Source organism: Pieris brassicae, chromosome 9, assembly GCF_905147105.1.
Source record: "Pieris brassicae chromosome 9, ilPieBrab1.1, whole genome shotgun sequence".
In the NCBI taxonomy this organism is placed as follows: Eukaryota; Metazoa; Arthropoda; class Insecta; order Lepidoptera; family Pieridae; genus Pieris; species Pieris brassicae.
Genome location: NC_059673.1, coordinates 17,163,344 through 17,180,630, shown reverse-complemented (window position 1 = coordinate 17,180,630; position 17,287 = coordinate 17,163,344). Strand labels below are relative to the sequence as shown.

The 17,287-nt window shown below is 35.5% G+C and overlaps 2 protein-coding genes across 2 annotated transcripts in view; both read right to left on the bottom strand.

Annotated features, from left to right (window-relative positions):
- The window catches only part of LOC123714230 (ATP-binding cassette sub-family D member 3), a 32,219-nt gene extending 19,662 nt beyond the window's left edge, over positions 1-12,557 (bottom strand). The window contains exons 1-4 of the mRNA XM_045668425.1: positions 12,117-12,557; positions 11,603-11,857; positions 3,645-3,714; positions 2,214-2,311 (exon numbers count right to left, since the gene is read on the bottom strand). Of these exons, the coding sequence (XP_045524381.1) occupies positions 2,214-2,311; positions 3,645-3,714; positions 11,603-11,857; positions 12,117-12,223 (530 nt within the window). The 5' untranslated portion in view covers positions 12,224-12,557. The remainder of the gene's footprint in view (positions 1-2,213; positions 2,312-3,644; positions 3,715-11,602; positions 11,858-12,116) is intronic.
- An 897-nt stretch (positions 12,558-13,454) lies between these two features.
- On the bottom strand, positions 13,455-15,719 carry LOC123713955 (heat shock protein 68-like). Its single transcript, XM_045667861.1, has one exon. The coding sequence runs from the start codon at positions 15,595-15,597 to the stop codon at positions 13,630-13,632; it is 1,968 nt and encodes a 655-aa protein (XP_045523817.1). The 5' UTR covers positions 15,598-15,719; the 3' UTR covers positions 13,455-13,629.
- Positions 15,720-17,287: the final 1,568 nt, after the last annotated feature.

Sequence of the window (17,287 nt, the reverse complement as noted above, 5' to 3'; positions counted from 1 at the left end):
AGTTTTTGTGTATTTTTCATGACAAAATGTTGAGAAATATGTGTTTTATATTTGAATTAGACAGACAAAATATAGACACAATGAAAAAAATCCAATCACAATGTAACGCAATGTCTCATTCTCATGACTCAGTCCACAGACTAGGCTATGCATGCACAAAAAAGTTTCTCATCGAAAGTAAACCTCCTTTCATTTTCTGTCTATAAAATCATATATAATAGAGCTATTTAATGTGTTCTACACAAGTATTATTAGGAAACAAATTCAAATAACGCTGACTCTTGAGAAAATAACGTAATTGCGTGATTGTTTCAATGTAGATTCAAGATATACTAAGTTCATTAATTAACTACAAAATAATAAAACTATACATATTAAGTAATCAGTAATAAAAGGCAGCTTTATTAAATCATTATATATCATCAGTTAAGTGCAGCATACCGCCGCCCATGGACACTCAATGCCAGAGGGCTCGCGAGGGGGTTGCCGGCCATCAAGGAATCGGTTCGCTCTTCATCACATTATTATTATGACATACAGTCACCTACGGTCTTCTTTTGTTTATATGACAGGAAGCAAACGGGCTTGTCATCTGATGTCAAGTGATACCGCCGTGGATACATTGGCAGAAAGCTCGCAAGTGTATTGCCGGGCTTTATGTAATGTTTGTCTCCTGTAACCCTTACGTTATTATTTTTGTATATAACGTCCATTACATTTATATATTTTTATAATGCTATGCGCTTTATAATGTTAATTTTAATCAACTTTCATTTCTATCTGTGCTCTAGTCAAAGATATAAGTAGAATTCTTTCACTACCTTTCATTTTACGCATGCAGAGTTTAGCAGACATATTCTAGACTGGATATTTAAGAGGCGGTCGTGTCTGCTAAGAAAATGGCAAGGGAAAATGCTCTTCTTTTCACCGTTTTCTTTATATTTTGGCTTATTTACTGAGGAGCATAATTCCAAGGTCAACTTTATCCAATCAAAACAGTTTGACGTATTCATAAATTATCCGAGAAATATTCTAGCACTATCTTTTTATAAGAAATGACGTGCTCGCACGGAATTAAAATTACGTTTATAATTTTGTTCCCAAATATCATTTCTTAAAAGAATTTGTGAGACAGAAGAATGAAGAATTTGTGTGTGTTTGACCAATGAAAACCAAACGAAATTCAATGTGTACATCCTCTCCGTCACCCAACAGGTACTAGAACTATCTTTTGGTCATCCCTCAAGTTAGTCGGGATTTATCAACTATAGCAAAAACATTTTTTATAAACTGTGACATTACTGGACATTACGTAGACCGTAACCTAAACTAATAAGTATATTATATATTACATTATTTAAATGTACATATTTGCATGATACAAGTATTGTATGTAACAAAAAACAAAATAATAAATCGAAAAGTTTATCAAATGATATCAACTGATTATAAGATAAATACAATAAAACAATTTCCACCTACATAATTACATAAATTACGTCTTTGTGAGGAGAGTGTTTTGTCTCTTTTACTTCGTTGCAAAGAGTGATATGGACAAAATATATTTGAGGCTTAAGGAGTATTATCAATACATATCAACTGATTAACAAGATCCAGGCACACTTTAATATTTTGACCTCTACTACATACATTTGTCAATTTAAAATATTCGCCTACTTATAAAGAAGGAAAGTACAGTACAAAGTGTTACAAAGTTAGTACCATAAATGAATACTAAGAAAATGCCTTGAAAAACCTAAGAAAGACCTTATACGAAACTAAGCGGTAAGTATGACTTCCGTATGTAATACAACTAATAACATATTGGCGATTGACATACGAGCCACGTATTACGCTGTCTCGATTTTAACTCTCACTAGCGTAGCGTCTCTGCAAAAGCTGTAAAAATTTCCACACAAAAATATCTAGAAAAACCAGGTAATATCTTTTCTCGAGTATCCATTCTACTTGGTCCATGCCTATTACAGATACCGGCAAACTTCTTGAGCATTAAACAAGGGAGTGGGGGAAACTTTGCGCAGCGCGGGACGTAAACAATCAACTGATTTAAAACACGCGATCGACTCGTCACTCTCCCGCCGCCGCGCACCACCGCCCCCCTCCCAGGGATACCTAAAATTCGCTTCACACAAGGACATTTGTTCAAGATGTTTGCCGGTATCTATACTTTGAACAAAAAACAAAAGACTCACTTTAAGTATTGCTCGTAGAGATGCAGAGTAAGATTTGTCCTTATCCTAAGTTTTACTTCTCCTATACTCCATTTTAGTACATTATTTACTATTGAAATCTGAAAATAACAAACGTGTAAGGTAACTTGTAAGCGATGCTATAGGCGGACTTAAAATAAGCACTAGCACAGCCTACAATTACTTAATTTATGGGGGAACAATAGGAGGGATTACACTGATACACAACTCTACGGATAAAAGTCGTTTCACGAGCAATAGAACGAAGCGAACGAATTGCTCGCGCTGAGAATTACTCGAAACGCCGACAACGTAACAATTCTTAAACTCTTGTTTATAACTGTTTTAATATCTACGGCGAAACGGTTTGCCTTAACTCACTTGCACAGACTACATAGCCATGTGAATGCTGGCAATCCAACTTCTTGTCACAACAGGAACAAGACGCCTAAAGAGAACTAAACCTATGAGTTGATAAACCTAGTGTAGTGAATATTAGTGCGAATGTGGTTTTTCGGCAACATGAACATAGTGTCAAAACATTATAGAACACTTAGACTGTCAATGAATATTACCTTAGTTTAAGCTATTCACTAGTATTGTGGAAAATTAAATCAACAATAAGTAACACAATATTACTTATTAGCCGTAATTATTGTATAGGCTAGATTGTAATTCATGACGTCGCTCTCTTTTGTGAACTTTATTGTAGAGAAAATATCTGTTTATTTTAATATATAAAAAATATAAATAATAATGATTTAAAAGACAGACGTAATTAACAATTCAAGTTAGTAGACTTATTTACTTTTAAATAACCAAGATTTTAGGATTTATCCAGACCTGACTATGAATCTTGTATGTTAATCCAATACTCATGGTAATCAAGCCTCGACACTAAATTGTACCCAGGAAAGGGCTGACCGCTTCCATGAGCTGTCATCTCATTTAACGCCTCTGCAGTAGCAATTGTCTTAAAAAATATTTATCACAGCTCTGCCCCGTGCTCCATTAGTTATGGGAGTTCAAACATTATATTTATAGTCCTTCGTATTACTCTGTTCTTGGTTAACACAAAAAAAAACTTTTCTCGTATAATGTAACATAACATTTTATAACCCAGTATAATGATTAATTTTCATTTTTTAATAAAACAAATGTCTCCTATAAAAATCATATACAAATGAATATACTAATCGTCGCACATACTCTCTCACACACACACGCCAACACACACCAATAGGGTAGGCCGTTCGTGGCAATTCTTTGTTAATACATACATTTGGTTTTGTAATTTTTATAAAAGCTTATTACGTCTAGAACAGAAAATTACAAACATTGACAAAACACAAAAGCAAGAAGCTAATATAGCCGATATACCTAAAATAAAACACAAATTGAAACTATAACTAACTACAATGCGAAATCACTCACCAAAGGCATAGCCATGAAGAACTGTGTTAGTAGTTTTTTAAATTCTAATTTGTTCATTGTGATGATTGATCTGAAACAAGAGCATTTTAGCATTTAATATAAAAGGATTTTATTTATGTAACCTACAACCGTATAGTTCTCAGCTTAATTCATAGACAGGTGATCAGCCTTCTGTATGACACTTCTTGAAGGACAATTGTCTCGCTCACACTTTACGCCATCTTATTTAAACCACGCTGTGGTTATTAGGAACGCTTTGGGTACACTAGAATCGTTTTTTGTGATTCCAGAGAAATTTTTAAACCGATCCGATCTAGGAATAATGCAGTAAGTGTTATACCACGTTAGAATCCTTATTAAATGCGCTAACTTTTAAAGCTGCTTGCCAAACTGGAGTAGTACATTTTTTTTCAGGACGATGAGTTGAACTAGTGCGAAAAATTAATTTTCCTACAAGTTGGAGTGATCGGCACAGGGTTTAGGATCATAGGTTACATAAAGCGTTATTCGGGATGACGTAAGAGAAAAAAAATTGGCAAAAAGTAAATGTTTGTAACAACAGGAATGAAAAAACTGTCACATGGTGTGCATTTTCTGGAATAACAAAAAAATATCCATAACTTCAAAAATACATGACTTATTTTTTTTCTGATAACTGGTGTGGCATTACCTATGAGAAAATTTCGACTTGACGTCGACTTTTGGGACGACCTGTATATAGTTTTTATAGAATACATTTATATACATGTATATGTCTTTTATAAAGGGGCTCTTGAGCGATTTTTTTATGAGAATGTATAGCGGCAAGGGTGTAGCTGGTAGCATCAACCCTCATTTATGGCTAGACTATGCAATACTCGGTAATATTTTTAGTATGGCCGGGATATATATTGCCAAATATTTTTTATATGTCCGATGAATGTTTAGTCGCAATGAAATGTTAGTTTGTAATCGAAAATACTACAATATTTCTCAGCCATAGTATTTCTGTCTGGCCAAAGTATGTCTCCATTACATGCTACGTGAAGTTTGCCACGATTCGTTCGAGTAGCGCTATATTCGTTTGTGTTTGTTTCTTTAAGTTATAAGTACTGTTGCAGAAATAATCCCGATATATTAATACATTTTTCAGCCATGTACTGCATTAAAATGTTTTGTATTTTGGGGATATAGTCGAAAATGATGTAGACACATATTTATTCATATATCATATTTTATTAAAAGTGCAGCCCGTGTAGAGAGACGTTAAGAGACTTGAAGATAATTACTTTAAGATCATAGCAAATACAATACAAACAGAATCAAGTGTTTTAAGGGTCAATAAACCACGACAGAAAATTTAATATAAACGATGACTAATCATAATTGTTCCTCAACAAAAAAAACCAGCATCGAGTCATGCATCCTAACAATAGTTAAGTAACACATATATTTTGGGTAATAATTTAGAAGTATAAACAAAATGTTGCTTACATTTTGTCAACGCACATCGGCTTCAAGTAGTCAATATTGATCCCTTTAGTTTTTTCCACACTCATAAATTGTTAATTAATATTCTCGTTTCCAAAGGTGTCCAAAAAGGTCGTATACACTTGTATCGAGGTATCACTTAGACATTTTCGCCACCGAACCGCACAGGTGCTAACTAACTGTTTAAGGTCGATGCCTCAGATTTCTTTATCAATTTCGTGATCAATCGTTTTTTAATAGACACATAGGTGATGAGCCTACTGTATCTGACACGCCATTGACATTTTCTAAAAGGATTTTCTCACGATTATTTTCTTCACTGTTACATCCGTATATAGAAAAACCGTAGGTCCTCAAGAATGAGAGTCTAACGCTAAAGCAAACGCTAACACTGCTTTGCTTCATATAAAGTAGAACAGAGATACAAATATACTTAAAGAATGCCTTAGGCACATGTATGTCGCCATGTCATTGTTAGGATAGTCAACCATGGATGTATGACTGGAACACAAACAAAAAAATAACTTGTCAACGAGGTATGGAACGTAGTGTAACTAAAGGATAGTCAACCATGGATGTATGACTGGAACACAAACAAAAAAAATAACTTGTCAACGAGGTATGGAACGTAGTGTAACTAAAGGATAGTCAACCATGGATGTATGACTGGAACACAAACAAAAAAATAACTTGTTAACGAGGTATGGAACGTAGTGTAACTAAAGGATAGTCAACCATGGATGTATGACTGGAACACAAACAAAAAAATAACTTGTCAACGAGGTATGGAACGTAGTGTAACTAAAGGATAGTCAACCATGGATGTATGACGGGAACACAAACAAAAAAATAACTTGTCAACGAGGTATGGAACGTAGTGTAACTAAAGGATAGTCAACCATGGATGTATGACTGGAACACAAACAAAAAAATAACTTGTCAACGAGGTATGGAACGTAGTGTAACTAAAGGACACGATAAAAAGTACAGAAGTATAAAAAATATGCACTATCCCACTACACCGCTTGCATGAACAATGGCAGATGGATCAACAAGGTGGAAAGAGCCACCAGGGAAAAGAAAAAATAGGTCGTCTTCTTGACGGGCTTCTTTGACAATCTGAGACAAATCTTTGTTTTTTATTTATTTTATTATTAAATAACAATTATTTAAGATGTCATGTCGAATATGGTGTAATGGTTGCAGCTCCTTACAAACATATTGTAAAACAAAACACTTGCCGATTAAAAAGAGTGGCTGAGTTTATTGCCAGTTCTTCTCTTCCGTTCTACGCCCTTGAATTGAGAACTGTCAGTGTAAAATTAGAAGCATTTACTTTCTTTATTGACGTTCATAACTGTACATCGTGTTACCTAAATGAATAAATGAATTTGGTGAAGATTAGCAGAAAAATGCTGTAGAGAGAGATGGAGTTGGACGAGGTATATACACTTTAAGAGGTATTTGAATGAAAATCATTATTTTATGTGTGTATCTTTTGTAAATATGGATGAATCTTTCAAGGAATAAATGAAGCTTAATTATTATTATCAAACGTTTCAATTGCACACCCTCTAGACACCCCAGGAATCCTATCATTCCATTTTTTTTATATAAAATAGGGGGCAAACGGGCAGGAGGCTCACCTGATGTTAAGTGATACCGCCGCCCATGGACACTCTCAATGCCAGAGGGCTCGCGAGTGCGTTTCCGGCATTTGTCCCTCCTTTCCGAAGGGCTCGTTTCGGAATGTTCCTTTTGCATTCTGATTTAAAACGAGCTAGGTCTGGATATCCATAGTGCTTCCCTCACACTTTAAAATCGATTTTCGTTTACTTTTTGTAATTTTAATTGTTTTGTTTAATAGTTGCATTATCTCTTCGTGTATATCATGTTTGCCTATAAGCGCTTGTCACATTGTGGTTCTTTAACCAATGTATCAGTGTTGGCAAGCTTTTATTTCAATAAAAAAATAACTGTCATTCCTGTCCTCTTTCTTGAAATGTCGGTTGTTTAACCATAATAATAATAATTATTGCAAGAATATGATACAATAGTAATATAAACAAAACTTGAACCTATTTTCATAGAGGCTTAAGTCACAATAGTTCTGAAAACATCGGATTGGTTTGCATAGAAAATTATGTTGTGAACAGAAAACAGGATATACATACATAAGGAAATATGTATATTGATAATTGGTTATTATGCTTTGTGAAGTATTTCCGTGGTGAGAATAATAATAATAGTTTAATTATTTAAGTAGACAATCATTGTCCTAAATATTAATATTCAATGATTAAAATAAAAATTAATTAAAAAATTATCCCCGCACACCGCAACGAAACGTTCAAGAACGGCAACGGAAAAGTGTATGTCCATGGGCGGTATAACTTAAACTAAGATGACCGTTTGCCCCCTGTTGTATTTTTTTTTTAAATGGAATCTCGCTGTTGGCCTTAAGGGCCTTTACAGCTCAGCTCGGGCTATTTTGGCGAGCGTAGCTCGACCAGAATGGCGTTTTATCCCGCGGCTAGCGCAAGGGCGTCTCCTGTGAGACTCGAACCTCGGCTTGGGCCGTCGCGGGGCGGTCAATCGCCTGAAGGGCAGGACGGAAGCTCACTGGAGTGAGCGAAGTGCGAAGTAAAGGTCCTCGCCTTCCCCGGTGAAGGCGGTTTTTTAACCTAATCTGTGATTGGCTATTTTTATTATTATATTATATAGCCGCGCGGGCGGCTTTTAATTTATTGTTCGCTACGGTAATTGGATCGTCCGGATCCGTTAGTATGTGTCGGGGCCTCCTACGAGCCTTTCTTGTCGGGAAGGGGTAATAGTTATTGCTATTACGCACCAGTGGATTGGGATGGTGTTAAGCCTTGTCAAAGTGGCGTGCGGACGCCAACTTCATCCATTGGGCTATGGTAGGGAGCTCCAGGTCGTGGTGGAGATTGACGTGGTCGACGTTTCTCACATAGAAGGGCGCACCGGTCGCGATTCTCATGAATCGCGACTGAAGCACCTGTAGCCGGTGAATATGGGAGGGGGCACAATGCGCAAAGACTACGCTAGCGTATGTCATGCACGGTCGGATGCAGGCCTTGTACAGGGTCAGCTTGTGTCTGAGAGACATGTGACTCCTTTTATTTAGGAGGAAATGAAGGCGAGAGAGGACAAAATAGGCCTTCATGCGAACGGCGCCTACGTGCTTACGGAAAGACATGCCGCTATCGAGCGTGACTTCTAGATATTTGACGGACTTTTGCCATGGGATGGCTTGCCCGTATAGGGTTACCTCTGTCTTAAGGTGAAATTTTTCCCTAGCTAGCACCGGTGTTGCCCCTGGCAAAGAGAACTGCTACACTTTTCTCGGTATTTATTTGGAAGCCCCATTTCCGAAACCATTCGCCTAACGACGTGGTAGCGGTCTGGAGTCTGTCCACAATGACACCTCTATCTTTGTGAGTGGTATAGAGAGCGGTGTCATCGGCGTAGAGGGCTAGCTCCACATTGGGAGCCCTTGGGATGTCGCCGGTATACAGCGTGAACAGAAGGGGCGAGAGGACCGAGCCCTGAGGGACTCCGGCCAGGATGGGGCGAGGAGACGATAACGTTCCTCCCCTGTTGTAAATACAACATCTTTTTTATATAAAAAAGTCACGTCAAAAACTAATGGTGAGTCCTACTTAGCGCTAAAATTTCTGTATGCCAAACATTTTTGACAAACGCGATCCCTATGACTGAATTTTATTCCACACGAATTTAATACAACCAAAGTAGAATATCATCTATCATATGAATTGTTCAATAAATTACTTATTGCTGGCTATGGTGTGTCAAAGTAGGGCCAAAATGACGCCAAAGCTCAACTATGTACGGTCCGACAACGTGAATCAGCTAAATACAGGAAAATTTTATTTTAAAAGATAATTTTTTGTCATGTAGATATTTTGTTAATATTCTTGAACTAAGCTAACTAACTAATTTGTCTTCATTAGTCAAGTTTTTTTTTATATACCAGTTGCGTTACAACCTGTTTAGGTCTGGTCTGGTCTGGATCTTACGAGCGAGTTTTGAATGCGCACATAGACAAAAAGTCTTGACAAAGACATTGGTGCATAGCCGGGGATCGAACCTTCGACTCTAAGTATGAGAGTCACACGTTGAAGCTACAAGGCCAACATTGCTGCTCGATATATATATATTTTTTTATATTACTTGGCGATTAAAAAGAGTGGCGGAGAGTTTATTTCCAGTTCTTCTCTTACGTGCTACGCCCTTGATTTGAGAACTGGCAGTAAATATAAAATTAGAAGCATTTAATGTATATTTCTTTTGTATTAACGTTCATAAGTGTACATTGTGTTACCTATATAAATAAATGATTTTTGACTTAACTTGATATGCGAATTAATAAGTGATAAAGAATCTCTACCATTCCTATCTTGGCATGTCCTGCGGGTCTTCGTCGAATTCCTTTCCCGTCTCTATCAGCTTAACTCCTTCTCTATCTTCCTTTAAACCTCTACTGTATGGACATTACTATTCCACATCCGTAACATAATTTAGAAATCATAATTCATGTGTCCTTGATATCTGCTTTGTCTAATTTTTCTTTAAGTTTCAGTTATTGTCAAATGTTGTCTAGAAGGGATAGCTCGAAAGCGATACGGCCGCCATTATATGGTCCTCCAACTTATTTATCAAAATTATTAAGTGTTAAATAAATAATCCGTAACTGTGTAGGCGTAATCGGGAAGTTCCTACAAGGCTGCCTAAGAAGCTCGTTCATTTTTGGTCGCTCTAGCATTCTACCAGGGTACACTATTATTATATTATAAACTTTCAAACCAATCTCAGTAGAGTTTTATTTTTTAAGTACAAGGTTCGTAAGTGCCTTGCTAGCCTTTTAGGAATTGAAGCCCTTGAAGGGCCCTAGGGCCGGTATGTTTAATTTTTTGCTTTGTTTTTCTATCATTTCTCCTCTTCTATTGAATAACATATTTATACTTTGTAGTAATTCTGTTTAATTATCTACTAAGTATAAAGCATGCCGTGTTTGCTTGTCAAGGGGAAAGACAATTCATTTTTTTATTATTTTTGTCTGTATTATGTAATGTTTTATTATATATGCTTAGCAAAAAAATTGTTTGATTATTTTATTTTATTATTAAATTATGCAGATTAAACTGTATTTGTCTATTGGCATGGCACCAACAATAGGTATCTTTTATATCACAACAACATTTAGATATATAATATATGTTTCAATATAACGCCTACGTTTACGCGTTACTTATTGCTGTAAGGTCAAATGTATTGTTTGCCAATCTATTTGGAAAGAATGTATACTGATTAGTAGGTTTCTTAAAGAACAGGAAGCTAACAGGCACCTGGGTCATCTGATGTTAAGTGGAACCGCCATCCATGGACACACAAAGATGGAGGGCAAGCGAGTGCCAGTCTTTTAAGGAAGCTATTGAAGGACTCTACGTCGATTTGGTTCCGAAATAAATGTTATAAAATATTCACAACAAGTCTTATAATTCTTGCATTAGATCAACCGGTTTCGGCGGTACGAAATGTTTTACTGTTAGTTTTTATTACGTTTTTATATTGTCGTGGTTAATAGGCACCGGAAAACGGCAGACACTCTTTTAGGGTCCAGAGGTTAGATGCAAATATTTCGGATATTGTTTATTATGACGCATTTACTCAAAGTTGATAAGGTTACAGCAGAATGTTGCGTGGTTTAATTAAACTTATTAAATGATTGGAGAAATAATACAGGCTTTACTATGTTTATACATAAATTCGCTAAATATAAGTTGCTCTTTAACGGTATTACGTAAAACCCTGAAGACAAAAATTAATTAGGGCACAATTTACGTTTTGGTAAAGGTCCCTATGAAATCGTGCTTAAAAAAACGATTCTCACTGTACTCATTGCATATGGTTGATATTTACATCTTCAATAAAAGAAAAACCCGTACACATACATACATATATGTAATTAGAAAAGTATAAAATCGAAAGTAAACTGGTTAGGTACCACGAGTACAACGTGTTCGTATGATCGCTGATTTCTTTCGAATTAAATCTCGCGAATTTAATGGTTTGGAATTACAGTGGAAAGGTTTATAGTCGAACTTGCCAAGTATAATTTCAATAAATATAAATTACATGTTTAATTGGAGATAGCTATAAAAACTCTATGATTAAGTACATATTTTCTGTGTTGTGTAATATACAATGTCTGAGGTCCCACACGAGGCACTTATCTAGTCTGATACATAAATGATCAGTGTTCAATACCCTCCAGCTAAAGATAATTTTTTGCCGGAATTGAACCACTAAGTAACAATCGTCGTCGTCGTCGTCAGTTAAAATATGCTTTACAAACTGATTCACGAGTCAGTCTGAAGCCCAAAACATTCATTCAGACAGTCATTTCCATGCTCATATTAAAAATAAACTAATGAGAAACTTACCCTTCTATGAATGTTGTGTGTTGAATAAGCCATAAATCACACATTGTTCTAGCAATAAGTGACAATGCTATTAGCACCATAAAACCACTCTCCTTTGTCCATAGTCCAGGCACCATAATTTTCCATAATGCTTTTAATTCCTTGAAAAATTTAGCATTCACTTGGGCTTTTGTGCTCTTTTTGTTTTTATCTTTTATCATATATTGTACACTTTCTTCTAATGTGATTTGACCAGACTTCACATGTTTTATTTTGCTGTAAAAATAACAACCAGTATTCCAGAACTGTTAAAATGTTCGGACAAACATACAAATAAATTAGTTTGTCAACAGATAAGATGAATATGTAAATAACTTTTCATGTATAATTGCAAATGAAGTTAATAGTAAATAGTACAATATTTAGAATGAATAATGGCTCACTATGAAAATAACTACTAAGAAAAAGTTCTTCTATTACTTTGAACCAACTAATTAATATTAAATGTTTACATGGAAAATCACTGGGAATTTACCTTGACTTAATAGAATTATTCAAAATCCATGCACCAAGTGCAGCCGAAGCCGCTATAGCGATTTTGACATCAGTCCTTGAGGTCAATTTGCTCAAATTTGGAGCCATTGTACAAGTATACGAAGTCGATGTAGATGCTTATAATTTATAGTGCAATCACCTACAACTGACACATATTCACCTCGCTCAATCGACACAACCACCACCTTCCAATAATGAATGATTACTGCCCAGTGCCCTGATTCTCACTAATATTTTGGTTGTGATGGACTTTAAGCATTAGTGGTAGAAACTACTTTACTAATTTTGCTGTTGCGAGAAACGAAACGAAAATTGGAACAAAACAGTGCCGTGAGAAAGATAAAATAAAGTTACCAACTTTACAAGTTACAGCAAAAGTCACAACATTAAATATTTAATTGATATATTAATTCTCAGCACAGATGCAGTATACTGTGAAATGTGCATTGACAAATGACAATAGACATATGATATTAAACTAAGGCGACCTCTGTGACGTTTGCCGTAAGAATACGTTAGATGTTACATTAGTCCATATATGTATGTATACGTTTACTTAAACTATTAGACATTTATATCACGTACAAAATATATTTCACGCAAATATTATTATTTTTTAAGCAAGTATATATCTATCGTTTTCGCATTGGGTCTTTTATTTATTGACAAATATTTCTCACGGGTTCCTTCACAGTTGATATAAGCAAAGACATCAAATTTCAAACAACAATTATCATTATTCGTCCTGAGATTTTGCTAATTCTTTAATTATTTACACAAACGTTGTAACTTTTAAATTTGTTATTATTTGCCAGTTTTCAAGCGAATATATTTTAATTATAGTTAATTTGTTTTTAGTAGTCTGTGACTTTCATAGACAGTATGTCTATGAAATATAAAACTAATATATAAAATAGCCGAAGCCGAAAATTATGATTATAATCGATTCATAATAATAAAATATGGAGAAAAAATAACTAACATAACAAATAGTACTTACTTGACCGACGAAGTGCTCTGAAACATAGCTGATTTTTTATTTAATTTAAATATAATAATTTTATATGTGACTTTAGAACAAAACACTCCAAACGGAGAGTTGATTAGTATTTTATATTCCTTGTTGTCTTGAGTATGTCTTAACCAAAATGTGGAAGGGAAATGTTTACAATTAAATATCTTTTTTTAAACGTAAATAAAAAATAACCACATCTCTATGGCTCAGTGTTCAAGCTCTTAATTTTTGCGTTTTACATAATAATCAAAGCTAGAAATATTTTCAAAAAGTTCTGTATTTCGTATAAACATAAATAATATGGGAAAAAATAAAACAGAAAGTTATTATTTTACTTAATTTATTCTAAGATTAAGCAGTACATGATTATATTTTAATTATGGAATGCTCATAATAAATAATTAAGAACTAATCAGTCAGAAACTTAACAATACTATTTACAAACTTGTACTAGATTTAATTAGTACTTGATGTCATTTTAATCTACTTCCTCTACTGTGGGGCCTTGATTGCTGTATTGTTGGTAACCTTGTCCTGGTTGAAAACCTGGTCCTTGCTGAAATCCTTGCCCTTGTTGGTATCCTTGTCCGGGCTGGAAATCACCTGGGTTACTGGAACTGGCTCCGTGCATTTTGGTAATTATTGGAGAACAAGTCCTCTGTAATTCCTTAAGCTTGTGTTCATATTCTTCTTTTTCCGCTAAGGTATTGTTTTCGAACCACTTGAGGGCTTCATCACACGCATTTCGAGCACTGTTCTTTTCTTCTTGACCGAGTTTTTCACCAGCATCGTCCACAGCCTGTTTCACGTTAAAGATGTAGGATTCTAGTTGATTGCGAGCTGCTACTCTTTCTCTTTGGCGATTGTCTTCTTCTTTGTACCGTTCGGCTTCAGCCAACATACGATCGATCTCAGCTTGCGAAAGACGGCCCTTATCATTCTTGATCACTATGTTCTTGCTTCGGCCGGTACTGTTTTCTTTTGCAGACACGTTTAAGATGCCATTGGCATCCAAATCGAAGGTGACGTCTATCTTAGGTACTCCTCGTGGAGCTGGTGGTATTCCAGTAAGATCAAATCGCCCGAGCAGGTTGTTGTCTTTAGTCATAGCTCGTTCACCCTCGTACACTTGGATAGTAACGGCTGGTTGGTTGTCCGAGTATGTGGTGAAGGTTTGTGACTGTCTGCATGGAATCTTCGCATTCCGCTCAATGATCTTTGTCATAACTCCTCCTGCAGTCTCAATACCCAAGGACAATGGAGCAACGTCTACTAGCAGTACATCCTGAATTTTACTGTGCTGTTCCCCACTTAAGATAGCTGCTTGGACCGCGGCGCCATAGGCAACTGCTTCATCGGGGTTGATGGAGAGGTTCAATTTCTTACCACAGAAAAAGTTTTGCAGCATGTTTTGAATTTTTGGAATACGAGTAGAACCACCAACCAATACTACATCGTGAATGGAGCTCTTGTCAAGTTTAGCATCCTTGAGGGCCTTCTCTACTGGCTCCAGAGTACCACGGAACAAATCCGAGTTTAATTCCTCAAACCTTGCGCGAGAAACCTTGGTGTAGAAGTCAACTCCTTCGTAGAGAGCGTCTATTTCAATGGTGGCTTCCGTGCTCGATGATAAGGTCCGTTTAGCTCTTTCAGCCGCGGTTCGTAGTCGACGAAGAGCGCGAGGGTTATTTCTCATGTCCTTCTTGTACTTTCGGAAGAATTCCTCAGCCAGATGGTTGACTAGTCTGTTGTCAAAGTCCTCGCCACCGAGATGCGTATCACCGGCAGTAGCTTTAACTTCAAACAAAGATCCCTCATCGATTGATAGGATGGATACATCAAAGGTACCGCCGCCGAGATCAAAAATCAAGACGTTACGTTCTCCTTTAAGACTTTTGTCCAAGCCATAAGCCAAAGCGGCAGCGGTGGGTTCATTTATTATTCTTAAAACGTTGATACCGGCGATCGCACCCGCATCCTTTGTTGCCTGCCGTTGGGAGTCGTTAAAGTAAGCTGGTACCGTTATAACAGCGTCTTTGACCGAACTACCCAAATATGCCTCTGCAGTTTCCTTCATCTTCGTAAGCACCATGCTGCTGATTTCTTCAGGAGAAAATCGTTTTGTTTCGCCTTTGAATTCCACCTGAATTTTAGATTTACCATAATCGTTGATAACTTTGAAAGGCCAGTGTTTCATATCTTGCTGAATTTTGGGGTCGTCGAATTTTCTGCCGATCAGTCGCTTTGCGTCGAACACTGTGTTACTCGGGTTTAAAGCGACCTGGTTCTTAGCGGCATCTCCAATAAGTCTCTCTGTGTCTGTGAATGCAACGTACGATGGTGTTGTTCGGTTGCCTTGGTCGTTTGCGATGATTTCCACGTTTCCATGTTGCCACACTCCCACACACGAGTATGTGGTTCCAAGATCAATTCCAATAGCTGGCATTTTGATGATTTTCTATTTATTTTATCACTCGTTAAATTAATAAATCCACTTGTTTAGTATTCACTTGCAAAACTTGGTAATGTCACCGACTTTACTTTTAGTATTCGCTTGTTTGTCTTTTCAAATACTGATGTATTGCCGCGCTTTCGCGCTGTTTATATACCTCGGGCTCATTGGCGAATGGCGTTCGAGAATTTACTGGATGCCTCGCGAGCCTTCCAATAAGGAACTGCTTGATTGAGAAGGTTCTAGATAAATATATTTCCCGTCCAATCAAATTTAAGAGTTGTGGGATAAGAACAGTAGTACAGAATTGTGTCGTGCGTAAGATAAAGACAAAACATATCATTCGTTTGCCCAATTATTATAGGGTTACCATTGGTAAGGCATAACCTAATTTCTACGAAATACAGGAAGCTTATCTTTGTAATGTGTCAATATTGTTGACCGTACATGAAAATCAATAAATAAATAAAAATTAATAATTTTTGCAGAATATTTTGTATTTTCTATACCCAACGAGAATATACATGACACCCTAACAGCGTTATTTAAAAAATACATTTTATGTAATGAAATGTAAAGTGTAGACAATATTACTCTTAAAATATTAATATTAATTTATAGGACTTTTAATTTTAACATCTGGCAACACTGAAAACGTATTCACATTGCTGCCACCCTTTACGCACACTTAAATGTTCTTTGTGTGAATAAATTAAGATGTATGCACACTCTTGCTAAAATGGATCAATACAATTTTAGATATTTATGATATTCACGAAATCACATTTGGCTTGATATATTTACAATTAATTATTACTATATAGGTTAATAAAATTGCACATGCACAGTGTACCTGATATTATGTTCAGGTTTTAATAAATGATTTCTTCTATACAAGTTATATTAATTAACACGGAGAAGTCTAAATTTTATGATAATAAAAAATAATAATACTCCAGTAGCACTGCAACACTAAATGGGTCTTGACCGCAAATTCCATCCATTTTTTTGAACTTATAATTTTTATTATTAATGTAAAACGTTATACAGTTATTATCGTGAAATAAATGTTAATTAACAAATTACATATTAGTTACACAAAAGAAATATATCAGCACTGGTAGACGTTTATAGGCATATTCTAGAACGGTCTAAATGACAAGACTTGACTGTATATAAAAATCAAACATTTTAAAATTAAACTGACGTCACCCTTGCTGCACCCCAACAAGCACTGATAAAAAGTATGTAATTGTCGTAAAAGGAAAAATAATTTTATAGAGCCTTTTGTACGTGGTTTGTTTGTTTTGGAAATATAATAAATCTAATTATGGAATATAAAATTTAGTTACATTTAAAATATGTGTCATTATTATATTTAGTTAAGGGTTCAATATATGTTGTACCTACATATATTGAACCCTTATATAATTTAGGTAGATTAAAGTATTTCTATCTCATAGAAATTTCTTTCACCATTCTTTTACATCTGCTTTTTATTTAATTGACTACTTTTTGTTAATACCTAATTTTGATATTGTTTCATATGTAAAGATCGTGATTATTGTTCCGTATAATTCTTTTATCACTAAAATATTTATAACTCATAAATTATCAAGCTATTTAAATATACATTATAGTATTTTATTGCTTCCTACTACTAATAATAATAATCCCTGTGAAC